This window comes from Ostrinia furnacalis, unplaced genomic scaffold, assembly GCF_004193835.3.
Source record: "Ostrinia furnacalis isolate ACB-3 unplaced genomic scaffold, ASM419383v2 OfSCF6932, whole genome shotgun sequence".
NCBI lineage: Eukaryota > Metazoa > Arthropoda > Insecta > Lepidoptera > Crambidae > Ostrinia > Ostrinia furnacalis.
In genome coordinates, this window is record NW_021137171.1 from 1,189,787 (window position 1) to 1,205,761 (window position 15,975).

The 15,975-nt window shown below is 32.0% G+C and overlaps 1 protein-coding gene across 1 annotated transcript; it reads left to right on the plus strand.

Annotated features, from left to right (window-relative positions):
* Window positions 1–1,789: 1,789 nt before the first annotated feature.
* LOC114362938 (uncharacterized) lies at window positions 1,790–7,657 on the plus strand. Its single transcript, XM_028318524.1, has 3 exons — window positions 1,790–2,604; window positions 2,690–3,417; window positions 6,822–7,657. The coding sequence occupies exons 1-3, from the start codon at window positions 1,790–1,792 to the stop codon at window positions 7,220–7,222; spliced, it is 1,944 nt and encodes a 647-aa protein (XP_028174325.1). The 3' UTR covers window positions 7,223–7,657.
* The last annotated feature ends 8,318 nt before the right edge of the window (window positions 7,658–15,975 follow it).

Below are 15,975 nucleotides of genomic sequence, written 5' to 3' on the forward strand. Positions count from 1 at the left end.
TTTTAATTGCATTTATACGTTTTCTATTATGTACTGTGATGAAAGTAATATAGTAGTTTAGAGTTACGTAGGCATTATTTTGATAAGCCCCTTTTAAGTTGTACATTAAAAAATATTTGTAACAGGAAAATGTTTTGTGTATTTTTTGTTACTAGGTACTTAGCCATAGGCTGATAAATATGGCGCGCGTCGTTTTGAAATGTGTATTTTCATTAATTTATGTAAAAATACGCAAATTAATGTACTTACGTGATTTTTGGTTGTGATTATAATAATTTAAGACTGCAGAAATTATCATATCATTTTTTATGTGTTTTGCTCATTTGTGTAGGATGTATTGTGCCTACTTAGGATAGGTACTATTAAATGTTTAATTTTAAATATTTTCAGTGTATTTTGACAAAAGACGAGATCTCAAAGAGTATTATTTGTATTATGAATGGTACATTAGTAAGTTTTTGTGACGGTTTAGTAAAATGAGACAAGGATCATCAGGATTATTTATATTATACAGATATGATAGATACATACCATTATGAATTAATATATAAATAATCTTGATCCTGAAAAGTATCTACATGGAACTCCATTAAAAAAAAATAACGCAACGTCAATTAAAAATCAACATATTTGCCGCTTAATTTGAAAATCCCATAAACCAACCGAATTATTTATGTGTATAAGGTCTACCTACCTGATGCGAGGTTAATGCCCGTTTTCACCATCAATCCCTCATTTTTAAGTAACCCCTAGGTAAACAAAATTCCTGTTATTTGTTACCATAGGGGTCACTTAATAATTAGAAATTGATGGTGAAAACAGGCTAGATACAGACTAGCAATAAAACTTGCAGAAGTTTACTTCCGCAAGCGTTTGTAAATAGCTGTGGCCAGCCAACTTCTGCAAGATTGACATAGTGGTGGGTGACATCTTGCGGATTTCAACTTCTGCAAGTTTTATTTCTAGTCTCTACCTGGCTTGTCTTCTTTTTTCCTAGTGATTTGTAAATGTAGAATTTGTATTTTAAGGGTGGGTTGCACCATCTTAGTTTAACTTTGACAAACGTCAAAAATCTGTCAAACTCCATACAAAATACACTACGGTCAAAGTTAGGTGGTGCAACTCAGCCTAAGTGAATTATCTGGTTCTATAAAATTAATTACAAATAGTCAGTGACCTTTACTAGAGAGTAGTAAGATGTAAAATGCTTAAGAGTTATGTAATGCTGTGAATCTCAGTTTTAATTAAATACATTATTTGATAGCTTACGTATTTACAATAAAAAGAACAGTTGCAGGAGTTTGTTTGTTTCATTTCATTTCATGGCGCCGCTAAGAAAAAGTGGGCGACTGAAAGCGGAGTTTTTTTAAAAATATTCCTGACTCGAAAAAAGGGTGCTACTAACTTATACGACTTCTAAATTATTTGATTTTAGATAAAACACACAAAACATTTTTTTAAAATTCTTTGTGCTGTTCATAAAATAACTAACAAACAAACAATCGTTATCTATTGATTATGAATAGTATTTAGTAGAGGCACAAGCTAAGTATTTTTGGACCAAAATGACATAAATGCTTTGACTTACACAAATTACACTACAGCATGTTACTCTTGAGTCGAATGATCAAAGATCTTCAAAAACTTGCAACAAAGCGCTACTGCACACTAAGAATCTATACTGGGTAAATTATACCAGGCAACGATAATCATGTAGTAGTTTTGTTTTCTCTATTCATTTTTACTTTCTCCATTTTAAGGCAAATCTTTTTCCACAGACTCACCAAAGATGTGCTACGAAAATAAACAACTTGTAATTCTATTTGAACAGTCTTTTACCAATGAAGATGAACAGCTCAGTTCAGACGAAGAGGAAAAAGTAGACCATATCTCGCAGCGTAGTCTAGAAAGCGATACAGAGCAGGAATTGAGCGATAATGAGGAGCAAGAAGCGATACCAACCAGTAACCAGCCGTTTTATACCGGAAAAGATGGTGTAACTATATGGTCTTCACAACCATCTCGAAGTACTGCAAAATCAGAAAATATATCCCTAAAACCTGGCGTGAAACCAGTAGCAAGAAATGCCAAGACAGAAATGGAGTGTTGGAAACATTTTATATCCGATAATATGTTGGAACAAATACTTTGTCATACCAACGCTTTGATAAAGCAGAGACAATTAGCTGTCAGTAAAAAATCGTGCGACTCTTTCATGAAAGAAACGACAATAGATGAGCTATTAGCGTTGTTTGGCTTGATGTATTTGGCAGGACTTAACCGTTCAAACCGCCAAAATTTGAATGACTTGTGGCGAACCGACGGCACTGGTGTAGAAATTTTTAGAAATACTATGTCAGTGCAACGCTTTCATTTTCTGCATAGCCGTTTACGTTTTGATGATGCGGAAACACGTCGAAAAAGAAAAACAGTTGATAATCTTGCTCCAATAAGATCTATTTTTGAAGAATTTGTTACCAACTGTGATAATGCTTATGCTCCCAGTAAATACCTCACCATTGACGAGAAATTGGAAGCATTCCGAGGCAGATGTCCTTTCCGTCAACATATTCCGAAAAAACCCGCCAAATATGGCATCAAAATGTACGCTTTGGTGGACTAAGACATTTTATACCGTTAATCTTGAAATAGATTCAGGGAAACAGCCCAATGGTCCATATTCCTGCAGCAATGAAGCTTTTGATATTGTGGACAGATTAGTTCAACCTATCTCTAATAGTTATAGAAACGTGACTTTCGATAACTGGTTCACGAGCATACCCCTGATGACACATCTTCAACAGAATCATAAACTGACAGCTACCGGTTCATTACGTAAGGATAAACGAGAAATCCCGACTAGCTTTGTGACTGCTCGTAGAAAAGAAGTATATAGTTCCCAGTTCGCATTCCAAAATGATATGACCCTAGTTTCATATGTACCTAAGAAATCTAAAGTAATTCTGGTGCTGTCTTCCCTTCATCACAAGCCAAGCATTGATCCGGCTAGCGGCGATAAGCAGAAACCAGAAATCGTCACATTTTATGATTCTACGAAAAATTGTGTCGATACTGTTGATCAAATATGTGCAGCCTACGATGTTTCCCGAGCCTCAAAACGGTGGCCAATGACAGTATTCTATGCAGTTATGAACATAGCTGCAGTAAACAGTGAAATTATATTTCGTGAAAATAACAAGTTCACTTCAAATAGACGTGATTTTATAAGAAAACTCGGTCTGACAATGCTTGAGGGGTACCTTCATATGAGGAAAGACATGAAGTTGCCAACAAACTTACGTAAACGTATCCACGAGCAGATTGGGGAAACTATGAGCTACCCGACTACTTCTAAAACGCTCCGAAAGAGATGCAAAGACTGTCCTAATTCCAAGGATAAGAAAACCAGGCATTATTGTAATAAATGCAATAAGCCCATTTGTATGCAGCACGTTATCCCAGTGTGTCAGAATTGTATAGATCTAGATGATTGTTGATAACAATAATAATACGACTCATATGTATTCTTTTCGTGTTTTACTTATTTACAAATCATGCGCGTATATAGCGGGGGGCCGGGGACCCGGGGTGGCACGGTCGATAAGGGATATTGATCATAATTATGCTTCGAAATGTTGGTATATCTAGATCAGTCTTTCCCAAAGTGGGCGATAACGCCCCCTTGTGGGCGCTGCAGGCTTAAAGGGGGGCGGTAAGAGACCCAGAAAAAAAATCGGGACGTTGTGAAGAGGCTTGGGAGGCGTCATCTACTAGGAGGACTCTTAGACATCGACTGTGCTCGACTCTTGACTACAAAACTGGGGTGCGCTAAAAATAATTTATTCTCAAAGTGGGCAGTAGACTAAATAAGTTTGGGAACCACTGATCTAGATAATTAGTGATCCTTATTCTGGTGGGCAAATGCCTTTTCAAAACCTATTCAGTAGGCTTACTGTCAAAGGTCTATTGGTCTATCACTCCCAGGGTTGTTTTCTGCAACGACATTTCTTTGGATGTGATGTTTTACTTTTGTGATTACTATTCTTATGTTAGAAGAAAGAAAATGAAAAATCCTGGTGTAAGAAAGGTTTCGTTTGTAAATTGTAAATAGTGCGGTGACCGCAACATTTGGCAGGTAGGTTTTGTAACCATAGAACCTACTATTTAGTAATTTTTCAGGATATTGCCCGATATGCGGTGACACCGTCTCGGGTCTCCACTACGGGATTCGAACGTGCGAGTCTTGCAAGCTGTTCTTCAAACGCACCATTCAGCAGGACAAGGAAGGCGTGTATATTTGCAGAAACTACGGGCAATGCAAGATGAACGTCTACTACAGATCCAGGTGTAGGTATTGCAGGTTCCAAAAATGCCTTGGAGTCGGCATGAGGACTGAAATGGTGAAGAAAAGAGATGCCTTTATGTGTTGACAACAATATATTGTCCAAATGCTTATATAATATATAAGCATATATATTATATATATACTGCTAGCCTGTACGTTTTAAAGAATTGCACGTTTTTATGCAACAATTTTAATTCATAATTGACATCAAAAGAATTGATATTGATTCGTGTGGTAGTAGGTACTTATAATATTTTATCCTAAAATATTTTAACGATTGCACATGATTGCGCAGGTCGCAATAATAATATTATTTAGATCATGTTGGTAAATATTTATAATTTGATAGTTATTAATAAGTAATTCAATTAGTTTAATGTTTGATAATAGTAAATAAATGAATGTTATTGTCTTGTTCATCTCTCTGTAATCTTTCTTTGTAAATTATTATTTTTGCACTAAATAAAGCCGTCAAGTTTGATATGATAATTAGGTATGCATAAAGTAATTAGAAATATTATGATGCAAACTAAAAATGAGACTGAGAAAGTGCTACTGAACTTATTGTTCTGTTGTAAATGAAAAAAAAAAAGAAAAAAGTTGGTACTTATTAAAATTACACAAAAATAATATCAAACTAAATTATCTAGTAGTTGCATTAGCTGGTATACAACATTATTATAATGTTTTATTTACTCATAAGATTTATACGAGTTCTTGTAAGAATGAATTTCAATTTGCGGCCCAAGCCAATAAAACTTTTTGGTGAAAATTGAGTCTAATTTCCAGGAAAGGTTTATTAACTGTGTAAAATACCAAAGTCTTTGTGTCATTGTGTGCTTTCGTGTGTATTTTCAACATAAAAATAGATAAACCAGAATCTGTAGAAAATGTAAGCGTTTTCGATTATACAACGAAGCGATCGCGAAGAAAAAATTTACATTTTTAAGGTGTCCAAACATATTTAAAGCGCACCGCTTTTACAAGGCAGCTGAATTTAATTACGAGTAGAAAAATAATAAATAATTACTTAGGTTATAAATAAATATTTTAGGAGTAGAATTTGTGAGTGCTAATGGTATAAGGGTATCCAGACAGATGTAATGTAGATATGTTTACTTAAATGTAATATAATTGTATTAAATTACAGAATTATACAAAATAAATCCTTTGTTTTTTTTAATTATCTCATTTTTGGTAGTAGCTACATTTTTATTTTGAGTGCACGGTAATATGATTATATTTAAAAATCGCATGTGTATGTCGCAATTACAATATCGTGTTTTTACATTATTACAAGACTTATTTTATTTCAGATGAATATATTTTCTTCAAAAATGAATACCTGTGTCAGATTTTATTCAACAGTAAAATGAAATCGGTACCAATGAAGTTTATCGAACTGGAAAAGTATCTAACGCGTCGAACAAACTGCCTAAATTCAAAAAAATACCAACTGAAATCAGACTTGATGATATTTAAGAATTATTTCACTGAAAAATGGGATCGATGTAATAAAGTTAAAGATAGGTTTCTGGAATCCGAAAGAGAATGGTTGGAATGTGTTACACGTTTTAAACTATTCATATTAGATGACATTGAGATTCCTTGAATGTTATACATATTAAAAATAGTCTTGATGTTCAATGTATACATAATATATTATCCAGTACCTAGTGTAGTGAATTTAATGTCTGGCAGTGCATATAATGTCATTTATTTAATGTATATTTAATGTTCAGTGGACTGGACAAGTCAAACAACTAGTAGATAATAATCAATGTTTACAATAGGTTTGAATACCTACTTATATATTAATATAAACCGATAAACTTGTGTTACTTTAAATGTTATATTAAAAAGAATTGACGTATACATATTTAATATTATCCAGTATTTAATAAAAATAATATTTGGTTGTTCATATTTATATCTCTTATTTAATGTAGCGTCCAGTGGACAAGTCAGAAAAATATTTAAAAATGTTTCAAATAGGTATAAATACCCATTTATATATTAATATAAACCAATTAACTTCTAGTACCTTAAATGTTATATTAAATATTATCCAGTATCTAATGAATGTATGTAGTGTCGGGTAGTGCATATAATATCTCGTATTTAATGTAGTGTCCAGTGGACCAGTCAAAGTATTAAAAATTTATAAATTTTTATAATAGGTATAAATACCTACTCATATACATTATACTGAATGTACCTTCTATTTAAGGATTTCATTTCTTACTGCATTTGATGTTTAAGAAATAAATGTGCAATTTATGTTATTTTGTTATTAAATTCGTCATGAATAATTCGCATTCTTATTTATTTAAGCATTTACAGCTTCGCCACAGCGGTACCTTATGATAAATATGAACGGTTATAAATAAAGAGTACGTATTGTTTTCTAGATTAGAGTAAATCTAGATCGTTTTTTTACTAAACCACAGTTTATTAACACATAATTAATTTTCAGCATCATCAGAAGTTCTAACGGGTTTGCTGGGATTACGACAAGAAGAAGTCGCGTGTCTNGCGTGTCTGGTATGCGGTGATGACGTCTCTGGTATACATTACGGGGCACTAACTTGCGAATCTTGCAAGTGGTTCTTCAAAAGCACCGTGCAACTGGACAAGCAAGACAATTACAACTGCAAACAATCAAGACTTAATTGCGAAATAACTGTGTACTCTAGATCTTGGTGTAAGCGTTGTAGATATAACAAGTGTCTTAGTATGGGCATGAGACCACAGTTGGTGACTAAGAAAGAGAATATCGAGACCATAGAGAACCTTGCAGGTCCCAGTATCAGACCTATCACGAACTTCTGGCCTGAGAAGAAATCTCGTGAGTTCACAAACGACTGCTCCACTTAAATCGTCACATTTCCATATGGCACCTTTTGTAATAGATGCCATATTTATAAGAAAATTTCAAGTCTGATGTGTTATGGTCTGTGCATTCGTACTATACACATTCGCATTTATTAATTTATTCTTCTCTTTATAAGATGCTACAGTTTCTAACTTGATATGAATGTGTCGTCCATATTTTCTAGTCTTATTCGTACTCACTAATCTAGTCTATTGACCAAAAATACTTATTTGATTGATATAGCGTAGCATTTAAGTAACAATTACTAGGATTAAGTATCTACTTACTTTTAAAATAAAACAAAGTATTAATTGCCAAACCGGAGATGCAGGGATAGGAAGTTCTTTGGACAAGTAATTACCCACGATAGCCGAACGGTGATGGGGTCGGACTGGCCGACTCGTGATCCGGGGAACGCGGGTTCGGTTCTCGCCGCCCTCGACTATTGTGGTGAGCTCACTCGTGATACAAGCATATTTAGCTTAGTACGAGGGGCTAACGGGACTATTAGTAATTTGTGTAATGACAAATTACTAATAATCTATTTAAAAAAATTATAAGTGTATCATTAATTAATCACATTATCTATCTAGTCATACTTATAGGATAGGTTATTATATGTTTAATTATTTAATATGTATAATTCGTTAGAACGTTTTGCATTGGATGTATGTATGTATTTTTTTTATAATTCCTTATTGTAATTTTGTCGTATTTAAGGAGCATTACTGACGTGCTATTTTAATATACTGGTAACATACAGTGAATGTAGACAAAGTAACATTCGCTTTCGAGATAAAAATTCACTTCGCTGCATTCCCATAGTCTAAGTCATTGATGTTTGTGATTTAACGTAGGAAAAATATTTAATATGTGTATTATTCGATTAACTTTAATCTAAAAATGTAATGGATATAATTTTTGTGGGTGATAATGAACAAGGAAAAGGAAAGCGAAAAATCCCAATGGGTCGAAGTTCAGAACGCTTAGGTGTAAGAGAAGCATGAAGTGATTTACATTATAGTAAAATAAGTATAGTTCATAGAACATTATACAAATTTTGAAAATTAAACTTTTTGTCGTATATGAGGATTTCATTCGTTTTTCACTGAAAATAAAGATTTCTATAGAGGTAAATGGTAATAATTGTAAACAAGTAAATAAACAAACTATAAAAATGTTTGAACAGAACTGGATCCTACAATAGGTGCAATCATTACTAAAAGTGTTGATAGGATATGTTTCGCAGTAACTCGTTTCAATAGGTGACATTACTACTAACTATATACGATTCACACTAATTAGCTACTTACGTAAGTTATGTGAGAATGTGGTTAGAGACACGGTACAAAAATTATTTCTATCCACCTCTCCTGTAAGGAAATTTTAATTAATTACCCCCCATGAAGATGTAATACTATACATTTTTAATCTTACCTTTTTCTATCCAGGCAGAATCGTGCCAAGGTATTGCTGGTCTCGCCACGGCAACGCCATCATCATGCTTGGAGACTACCGCTTCAAGAAGAGATCCAGGCCTAGTAACCAGAAGCACGAGACCCACTGGGTGTGTAACAAATGCGACAAAGGTTGCAAGGCCAAGCTGACGACACTAAATGATGCCATCATCAAGATCAATAACGACCACAATCATGATGCGCAGAAAAAATGATTAATCAACAGGTCATCTGGTCTCTACTGAACACTCTCATTGTCGCTACAGGTGTGGTATGACAGGTGGCCTCAGTAATGACAAAATATGTAGATAGTACATTTTGGTTTGTTAAAAATCCACAATCAATCCACAATCACAGTCACAATTTGCGACGTTCGTAGCTAATGCATAATATTAACCTTCTTTCTTTGAAGTTTTCTAAAAAGTGAATACCTAAGTGCCTATTGTCTAACTGTACTGCACTCAGAGGCTTACAAATAAATGATTATATACGTAATTAATTAGTGATTTTGTACAAAATGTGCCTTTGCAATTCAATTCTAAAAATATATTATTACTTGTAACTCGAACCAATAACTAATAAATTAATGTTATATTTGTATAAATGCACGATTTTGAGATTTTATGAATGTTAAAGTTAGCTTAATGTGTTTTAGACTGTAGTTTATAGTTCATTAATAAACAGTTTTTTGTCTTTTATTTAAAATTACCCATTTTTACAAGCGCGAATTTGACAAAAATGTTTTGTTCTGTTTTAAATAAAACTCCTGATATTTAAAATCATAAGTTTTTATTGTATTTAACCCGTTTAAATAGACTTTGACCAAATAATAACCATTATTAACACAATAAATTATTTAAGTTACCTAGTTAGAAAGATTAAAAGTTAACAAAATGAAGAGAATTAGTCAAATCAGAAAACATCAAAATCTATAATAACAATGCCTTTTGACTTGCGAATACCTAGGAATGTCTTTTGTATATCATGATCAAAAAAATTCCTACATCTTATTGACACTACCCTAACACGTGAGTCTAATAAATGTCTATATGTCTAGATCAATTGTTATACATATTTATATATTGTCTTTTGTATATAATAATTAAATAATAAGTGTATTAACAACCATACTTATTGTGAGTGAGATGTGATACTTAGGTGGCCTTACTACAACTAGTAGGTAACAATATGTCAACTTTTACTTATTTTACAAAATAATTATACTATAGCCAATTTAAATATACAAACGACAAAATTAAATCACATCAAGATGGACTTGACATGACATTCCTAAAATGTTTGTCTACATAGTTTATACACTCTATTGTTTTCCTTGTAAAATAAAAATAAAATTATTTACACGTAAATGTATTCTGTTGTGCTGTCATCTGTTAATACTTTTACTTTACTTTCTTAATTAAATATTATTTTCCATAAAATCGGTAGGACACCTATTTAAATAAGATCACAATGACTTTTCAATACTTTACGCTTACGTAAAGATAATAGATATAATAAAATATAATATTTATATAAGATTAAAGACACTGTAACATGTATAATTATTATGTATTTAGTAGTGACATTCCCATTATTTAAATACATTTGTAAGTGTTTGTTTACTTTGAATATAGTTTATACTTTGTTATGACAAGTGACAACCAAAGTAAAAAACAATTTTGTATAAATATTAATTTAACTAAATAATGTAGTTTTTACATAATTATACAGTTTGTAGCATTCTGGGAGTGGGTAGTCAATGCGAAAAAACGCTCAACGGTTGGAATGTGCAGGTGTCAAAATGTCCATACGGACCGGTTGTTAGTGTGGCAGAAAGTATGAACGTCAAAAGGTCCCAGTGCCAAAATGTACATTGTTACCATGGTTACAATGGTTTAGTGACAAATGGTACACATCACAAAATATAGATGACCCACGCTGAACTGTCCCGCCAAACTCAATGACAGGGGGGCGCTACCATCGATCAACTATATGGTTTCCAACATGGCAAAAATCGGAACTAGCGATCCGGTATTGACGGTGGCGCCCCACTGTCAATGTCATGCATAGGACAGTTCAGTATTTTGGAACTATACAAGTACAACAAAAGGTGTGATAGATAAAATGATCAACTGATATACATATTGTGCTCATGAATAAATTAATAAAATTAAATGTCAAAATGTTCAATGTTCTTGTAGTCTNAATTTTGTTTTTTTTTTTAACTTTTAAGTTGAAAATTTTAGAATGTTCCGCTAAAAGCATATTTTTTATGTTTCTAGCAAACATTTTGTATCTTGCATCAAAGATAGGAAGTTGATTATTTTTTTCAAAAATCTGCAATTAATAGGGAATCTGTCAAAAAAAAGAAATCTGAGAAAACTCGACCCAAAAAAAAGATAAAAAAATTTAAAGCCTACTAGGTTATACAATTTAAAAAAATCACAAAATTAACGATAACTTCTAAACTATGTAAAATCGTAAAACATACATAGGGGTGAAATCGATAGGTCTAGTCCTCACCTATCACCTGCCTTCGGCTTGACACCTTACAAGAAACACCCTGTATAATAAGATAAGATAAGATAAGATAAGATAAGATAAGATAAGATAAGATAAGATAAGATAAGATAAGATAAGATAAGATAAGAAAAACTTTATTTGACATTTGTGCCCCGACGCTGGTTTTCAGCGGGCGCCTCTCCAACCAACATTTAAATTTAAAAAAAATAACACTAAACAAAACATTGACAAAGAGGGCGCCACTATCTCACCACATAATAATTACAACAAGAAGAAAATAAAAATTAAATTATGAAATTAAAATATTGTACAACACTGGAGGCGACTCATGACGCTAGCCCAACAAAGGTTATGGCCAACCCAGTGTGCACCAATGCAAGGACAAAAACAAAAAATCACACAATCACAATACACAGATTAACACTTAAGGACTCGCTAATGGGTCTAACGGACCCAGTTCTTCAATATTTGTGTAATAACTTTTAAAGTTTGACGTTTGCGATGTTGTCGCTCTTAGTACCTTTCCACGACATTGTAGCACAGCCAATAGCGGTCATAATCGTCAAATAGCCCACTGCATGTGATTGCTACAGACGAAAAATGTGTTTTTGAGTCCACTAGACCCGGTAAACAAAGTGATTTTTTCAATGTTCTATACAAATTTCTCATTAATTGTTAATTGGTATAAGTAGGCAAATCATAGTAGTTTACGAAAATAAACAAGGTATTTTTTTAAATAATTAATTACCAAATTTTCAAAAATAACTTTCATTTTGCCAAAAAACCTTCAATTTTTTAAATAAGTTGTTATTTTAGAAAAAGGCAATAAATAAGACTATCAGGTTTATTATTTTGTCTTTGTTTATATCATATTATCCTTCTAATAAAGTAGATTTCACTTTTATTACGAGTTTTTGAAAAATACGTAGGATTTTATATACTGGGTCCAGCGCACCCGGTAGCGAGTATGAATGTTACAAATTAAGGCGCGAGTCCTCAAGTCAGACAAAAAAAAATTATATTAAACTTTCAACATTTATAAAATATTTAATTATAATAAACTATTTAAACACGCCTTTTCACTTCCCTTGTGAATGCCATAAATCTCAAAGGCATGAAACAGAGAGAAAAAAAAATAATAATAATAAAAAAAAATATGGTTGATGACTGAATGAAGTATGACCTATGAAGAAGATTATGTCATTCATTGTATGAAGACCACCCACATGCATTGAAGACCGCGTGCTGCCACGCAATAAATATTATTAAACAATATAATATTATTAAACAACTTATAAGATAACTAGGATTAAGGTTGATAGCCGACTATAGTAGTTGTTAGATATTATAATATTTTTATGGTCAATTATACTTCGTATCTCTCCNTGATGAAACAGAGAAAAAAAAAAGAAAACAATAATAATAAAAAAAACAAATTGTTGATGACTGAATGAAGTATGACCTATGAAGAAGATTTATGTCATTCATTGTATGAAGACCACCCACATGCATTGAAGACCGCGTGCTGGCTTTATATGGCTGGCTTTAAAAGGCTTTATATTTATAGATTACCCATTTTTTCAAGTGCGAATTTGACAGAAATGTTTTGTTCTGTTTTAAATAAAACTCCTGATATTTGAAATCACAGTTTTTATTGTATTTAACCCGTTTAAATAGACTTTGACCAAATAATAACCATTATTTACACAATAAATTATTTAAGTTACCTAGTTACTTAGAAAGATTAAAAGTTAACAAAATGAAGAGAATTAGTCAATTAGGTATCTATTTTGGTCAAATGTATTAGAATACATCAAAATCTATAATAACAGTACCTACGTGCCTTTTGACTTGCGAATACCTAGGAATGTCTTTTGTATATCATGATCAAAAAAAATCCTAAGTACATCTTATTGACACTACCCTTACACGTGAGTCTAATAAATGTCTATATGTCTAGATCAATTGTTATACATATTTATATATTGTCTTTTGTATATAATAATCATATCTTAAGTGTATTAACGACTACTTATTGTGAGTGAGATGTCATACTAACTAGACAAAAAATTAATATAATAATAAATTATGTAAGTGATACTTAGGTGGCCTTACTAGTAGGTAACAACAATATGTCAACTTTTACTTATTTTACAAAATTACATATACTATAGCCAATTTAAATAAACAAACGACAGAAATCACATCAAGGTGGACATGACATTCCTAAAATGTTTGTCTACATAGTTTATACACTCTATTGTTTTCCTTGTAAAATAATTAATTTGTAAAAAAAATATTTACACGTAAATGTATTCTGTTGTGCTGTCATCTGTTAATACTTTTACTTTACTTTCTTACTTAAATATTATTTTCCATAAAATCGGTAGGACACCTATTTAAATAAGATCACAATGTCATTTCAATACTTAACGCTTACATAATAAGTATACGATTGGTAAAGATAATAGATATAATATAATATTTATATAAGATCAAAAGACACTGTAACATGTATATTATGAATTTAGTAGTGACATTCCCATTTTTTAAATACATTTGTAAGTGTTAGTTTCCTCTGAATATACACTCGCGAGAAAAAATATGGAATCACCCTATTTGTTTCGAGCGATCATAAAAACTAAATGACTAATAGAAGACAAATAAAAATGGTACCATTTTCAAGGTAGTATTATGATACACAAATAGTTATTCAGTTCTTAAGATTGCTCGGAACAAAACACAAGGTGCTGATTCCATACTTTTGCTCGTAAGTATAGTTTATAAGTACTTTGTTATGACAAGTGACAACCAAAGTAAAAATAATTAATTAATTTAACTAAATAATGTAGTTTTTACATAATTATACAGTTTGCAGGGAGATCATACGATCATTATTCTTAATATTAATACAAATATTAAAAATTGTAACACATTGTATAACAACAATTTGAAAAATATTGTCAGACAGTTTAAATATTATTTAACAAAAAAATAACATCCAGATAGTTGTCCTATTATAGTCCAATGTTGTAAAGAAGAATATAATTATAGAAGAAATAATAAATACAAAAACACCATGACCATAATTTTTTACATTTTAAATTATCTGTGTAATGTTACATACAGAATGGGTTATGTACCTACTCGTATAAGTAGTTAATTGTTTTCTAATTTTGACAACCTGAATAGAAATAACATTAAAAAACAATGTTTTTACACTAGATTACATTTAAATTTGCGACAATTTGTAACAATGTCTATTATGTTTCTTATAATGTAATTGTATCTATTAATGTAAAAATGAGTAAAATTAATTGATAAGGATTATAACAATGAAACGACCAACTAACTGCACTGTAAAAAAAAATATATTTTGTATATGAACATTACATCATTGTTATTATGTAGGTATTTATTAATAATAATGGTTATTGTTGTAAAACGGGAATATGAAAGTTGTTGCACAATATAATATTGCATATTTTTAATATATTAAGACTTTTATTGATTTAACCCTTATCTCTATCGTCAAACACCATTCAGATTTAAATTCATTTATTTAAAGAGCTCTTTTACAACGTCAGTATGCACACGAACTATTCGAACTTAAAGGTACAGGGAAGTAAATTCTCACTGGACAAATAGTTTCAAAAATTCTAATTACATTAAGTATTTTATCACAATTTCACCTGTCGTTAAAATAAATGTAGACAAGATTTAAGGATCAAGCACACTTATCAACCCGGTAACGGATCGTATGTATCGAAACTCCGTATGTACTGCAACGCACACTTATCCGTACCGTAACGTAAACGCCTCGCTTCGCGGCGAAAGGGGATACGGTGTTGATCCCTTTCCGGGTTGATAAGTGTGCTATGACCTTTACCATTTAACTATAAGTTCCGTAGTTAAAATTGTTTTTATCGGCATTTCGGCACATGCTTTTTAGCACAGACGAAACATAAAATCTTTTTATGTTCTCCACAGATCGGTGTTGAACAATAACCACAAATAATTTTAGACATCCTTCTTATATGAGAAGGGCAATAGGTACAATACTTCCTTTTTCTCAATTCTGGTGGCTCAGTCACTGTCTCTGAAAGATTTATTTCGATGGGATCTTTTACCTTTATCCTTCTGAGCCGTTTTTTAGTTTCAATATATTCTGAAACAGGCATATTTTTTTATCAACCGCACTATTTATAAGAAAGGACTCCGGGACCATAAGCAGTGTCCCCCATCCAGATACGACCTGCAAGCTTTCAAGAGGAGAGCGTATCTTCACCTTAAAGGCCGGCAACGCACCTGTAACCCCTGGGTCTGCGGGTGTCTATGGGCGACGGTAATCACTTACCATCAGGTGATCCGTCTGCTCGTTTGCCTCCTGTCACATAAAAAAAATCCCCCCTACTGTTGTTTTCTCAGGTTTTATTAAGGCTAAGTTGCACTACCTAACTTTGACCGTAACTATAACGATACCCGGTGTTTTTTGTATAGAGATTGACAGATTTTTGACGTTTGTCAAAGTTAAAGTAAGATGGTGCAATCCAACCTAACAGTTATGGCGTAATAAGAGTGATAGAAACAATAAAAAACAATTTGCATGCAAAAAATCTTATTCATGAAAACATCTTGTTTTTAAACATCCTTGTGAAATTTTTTGAAACAATTACGATGGCGAGTCATACATAATGTGACTTTACAAAAACAACACCTGATACTACTAATGGAAGTACATCCTGCGACCTTGCAACGTTGTCGCTTTGCCATTT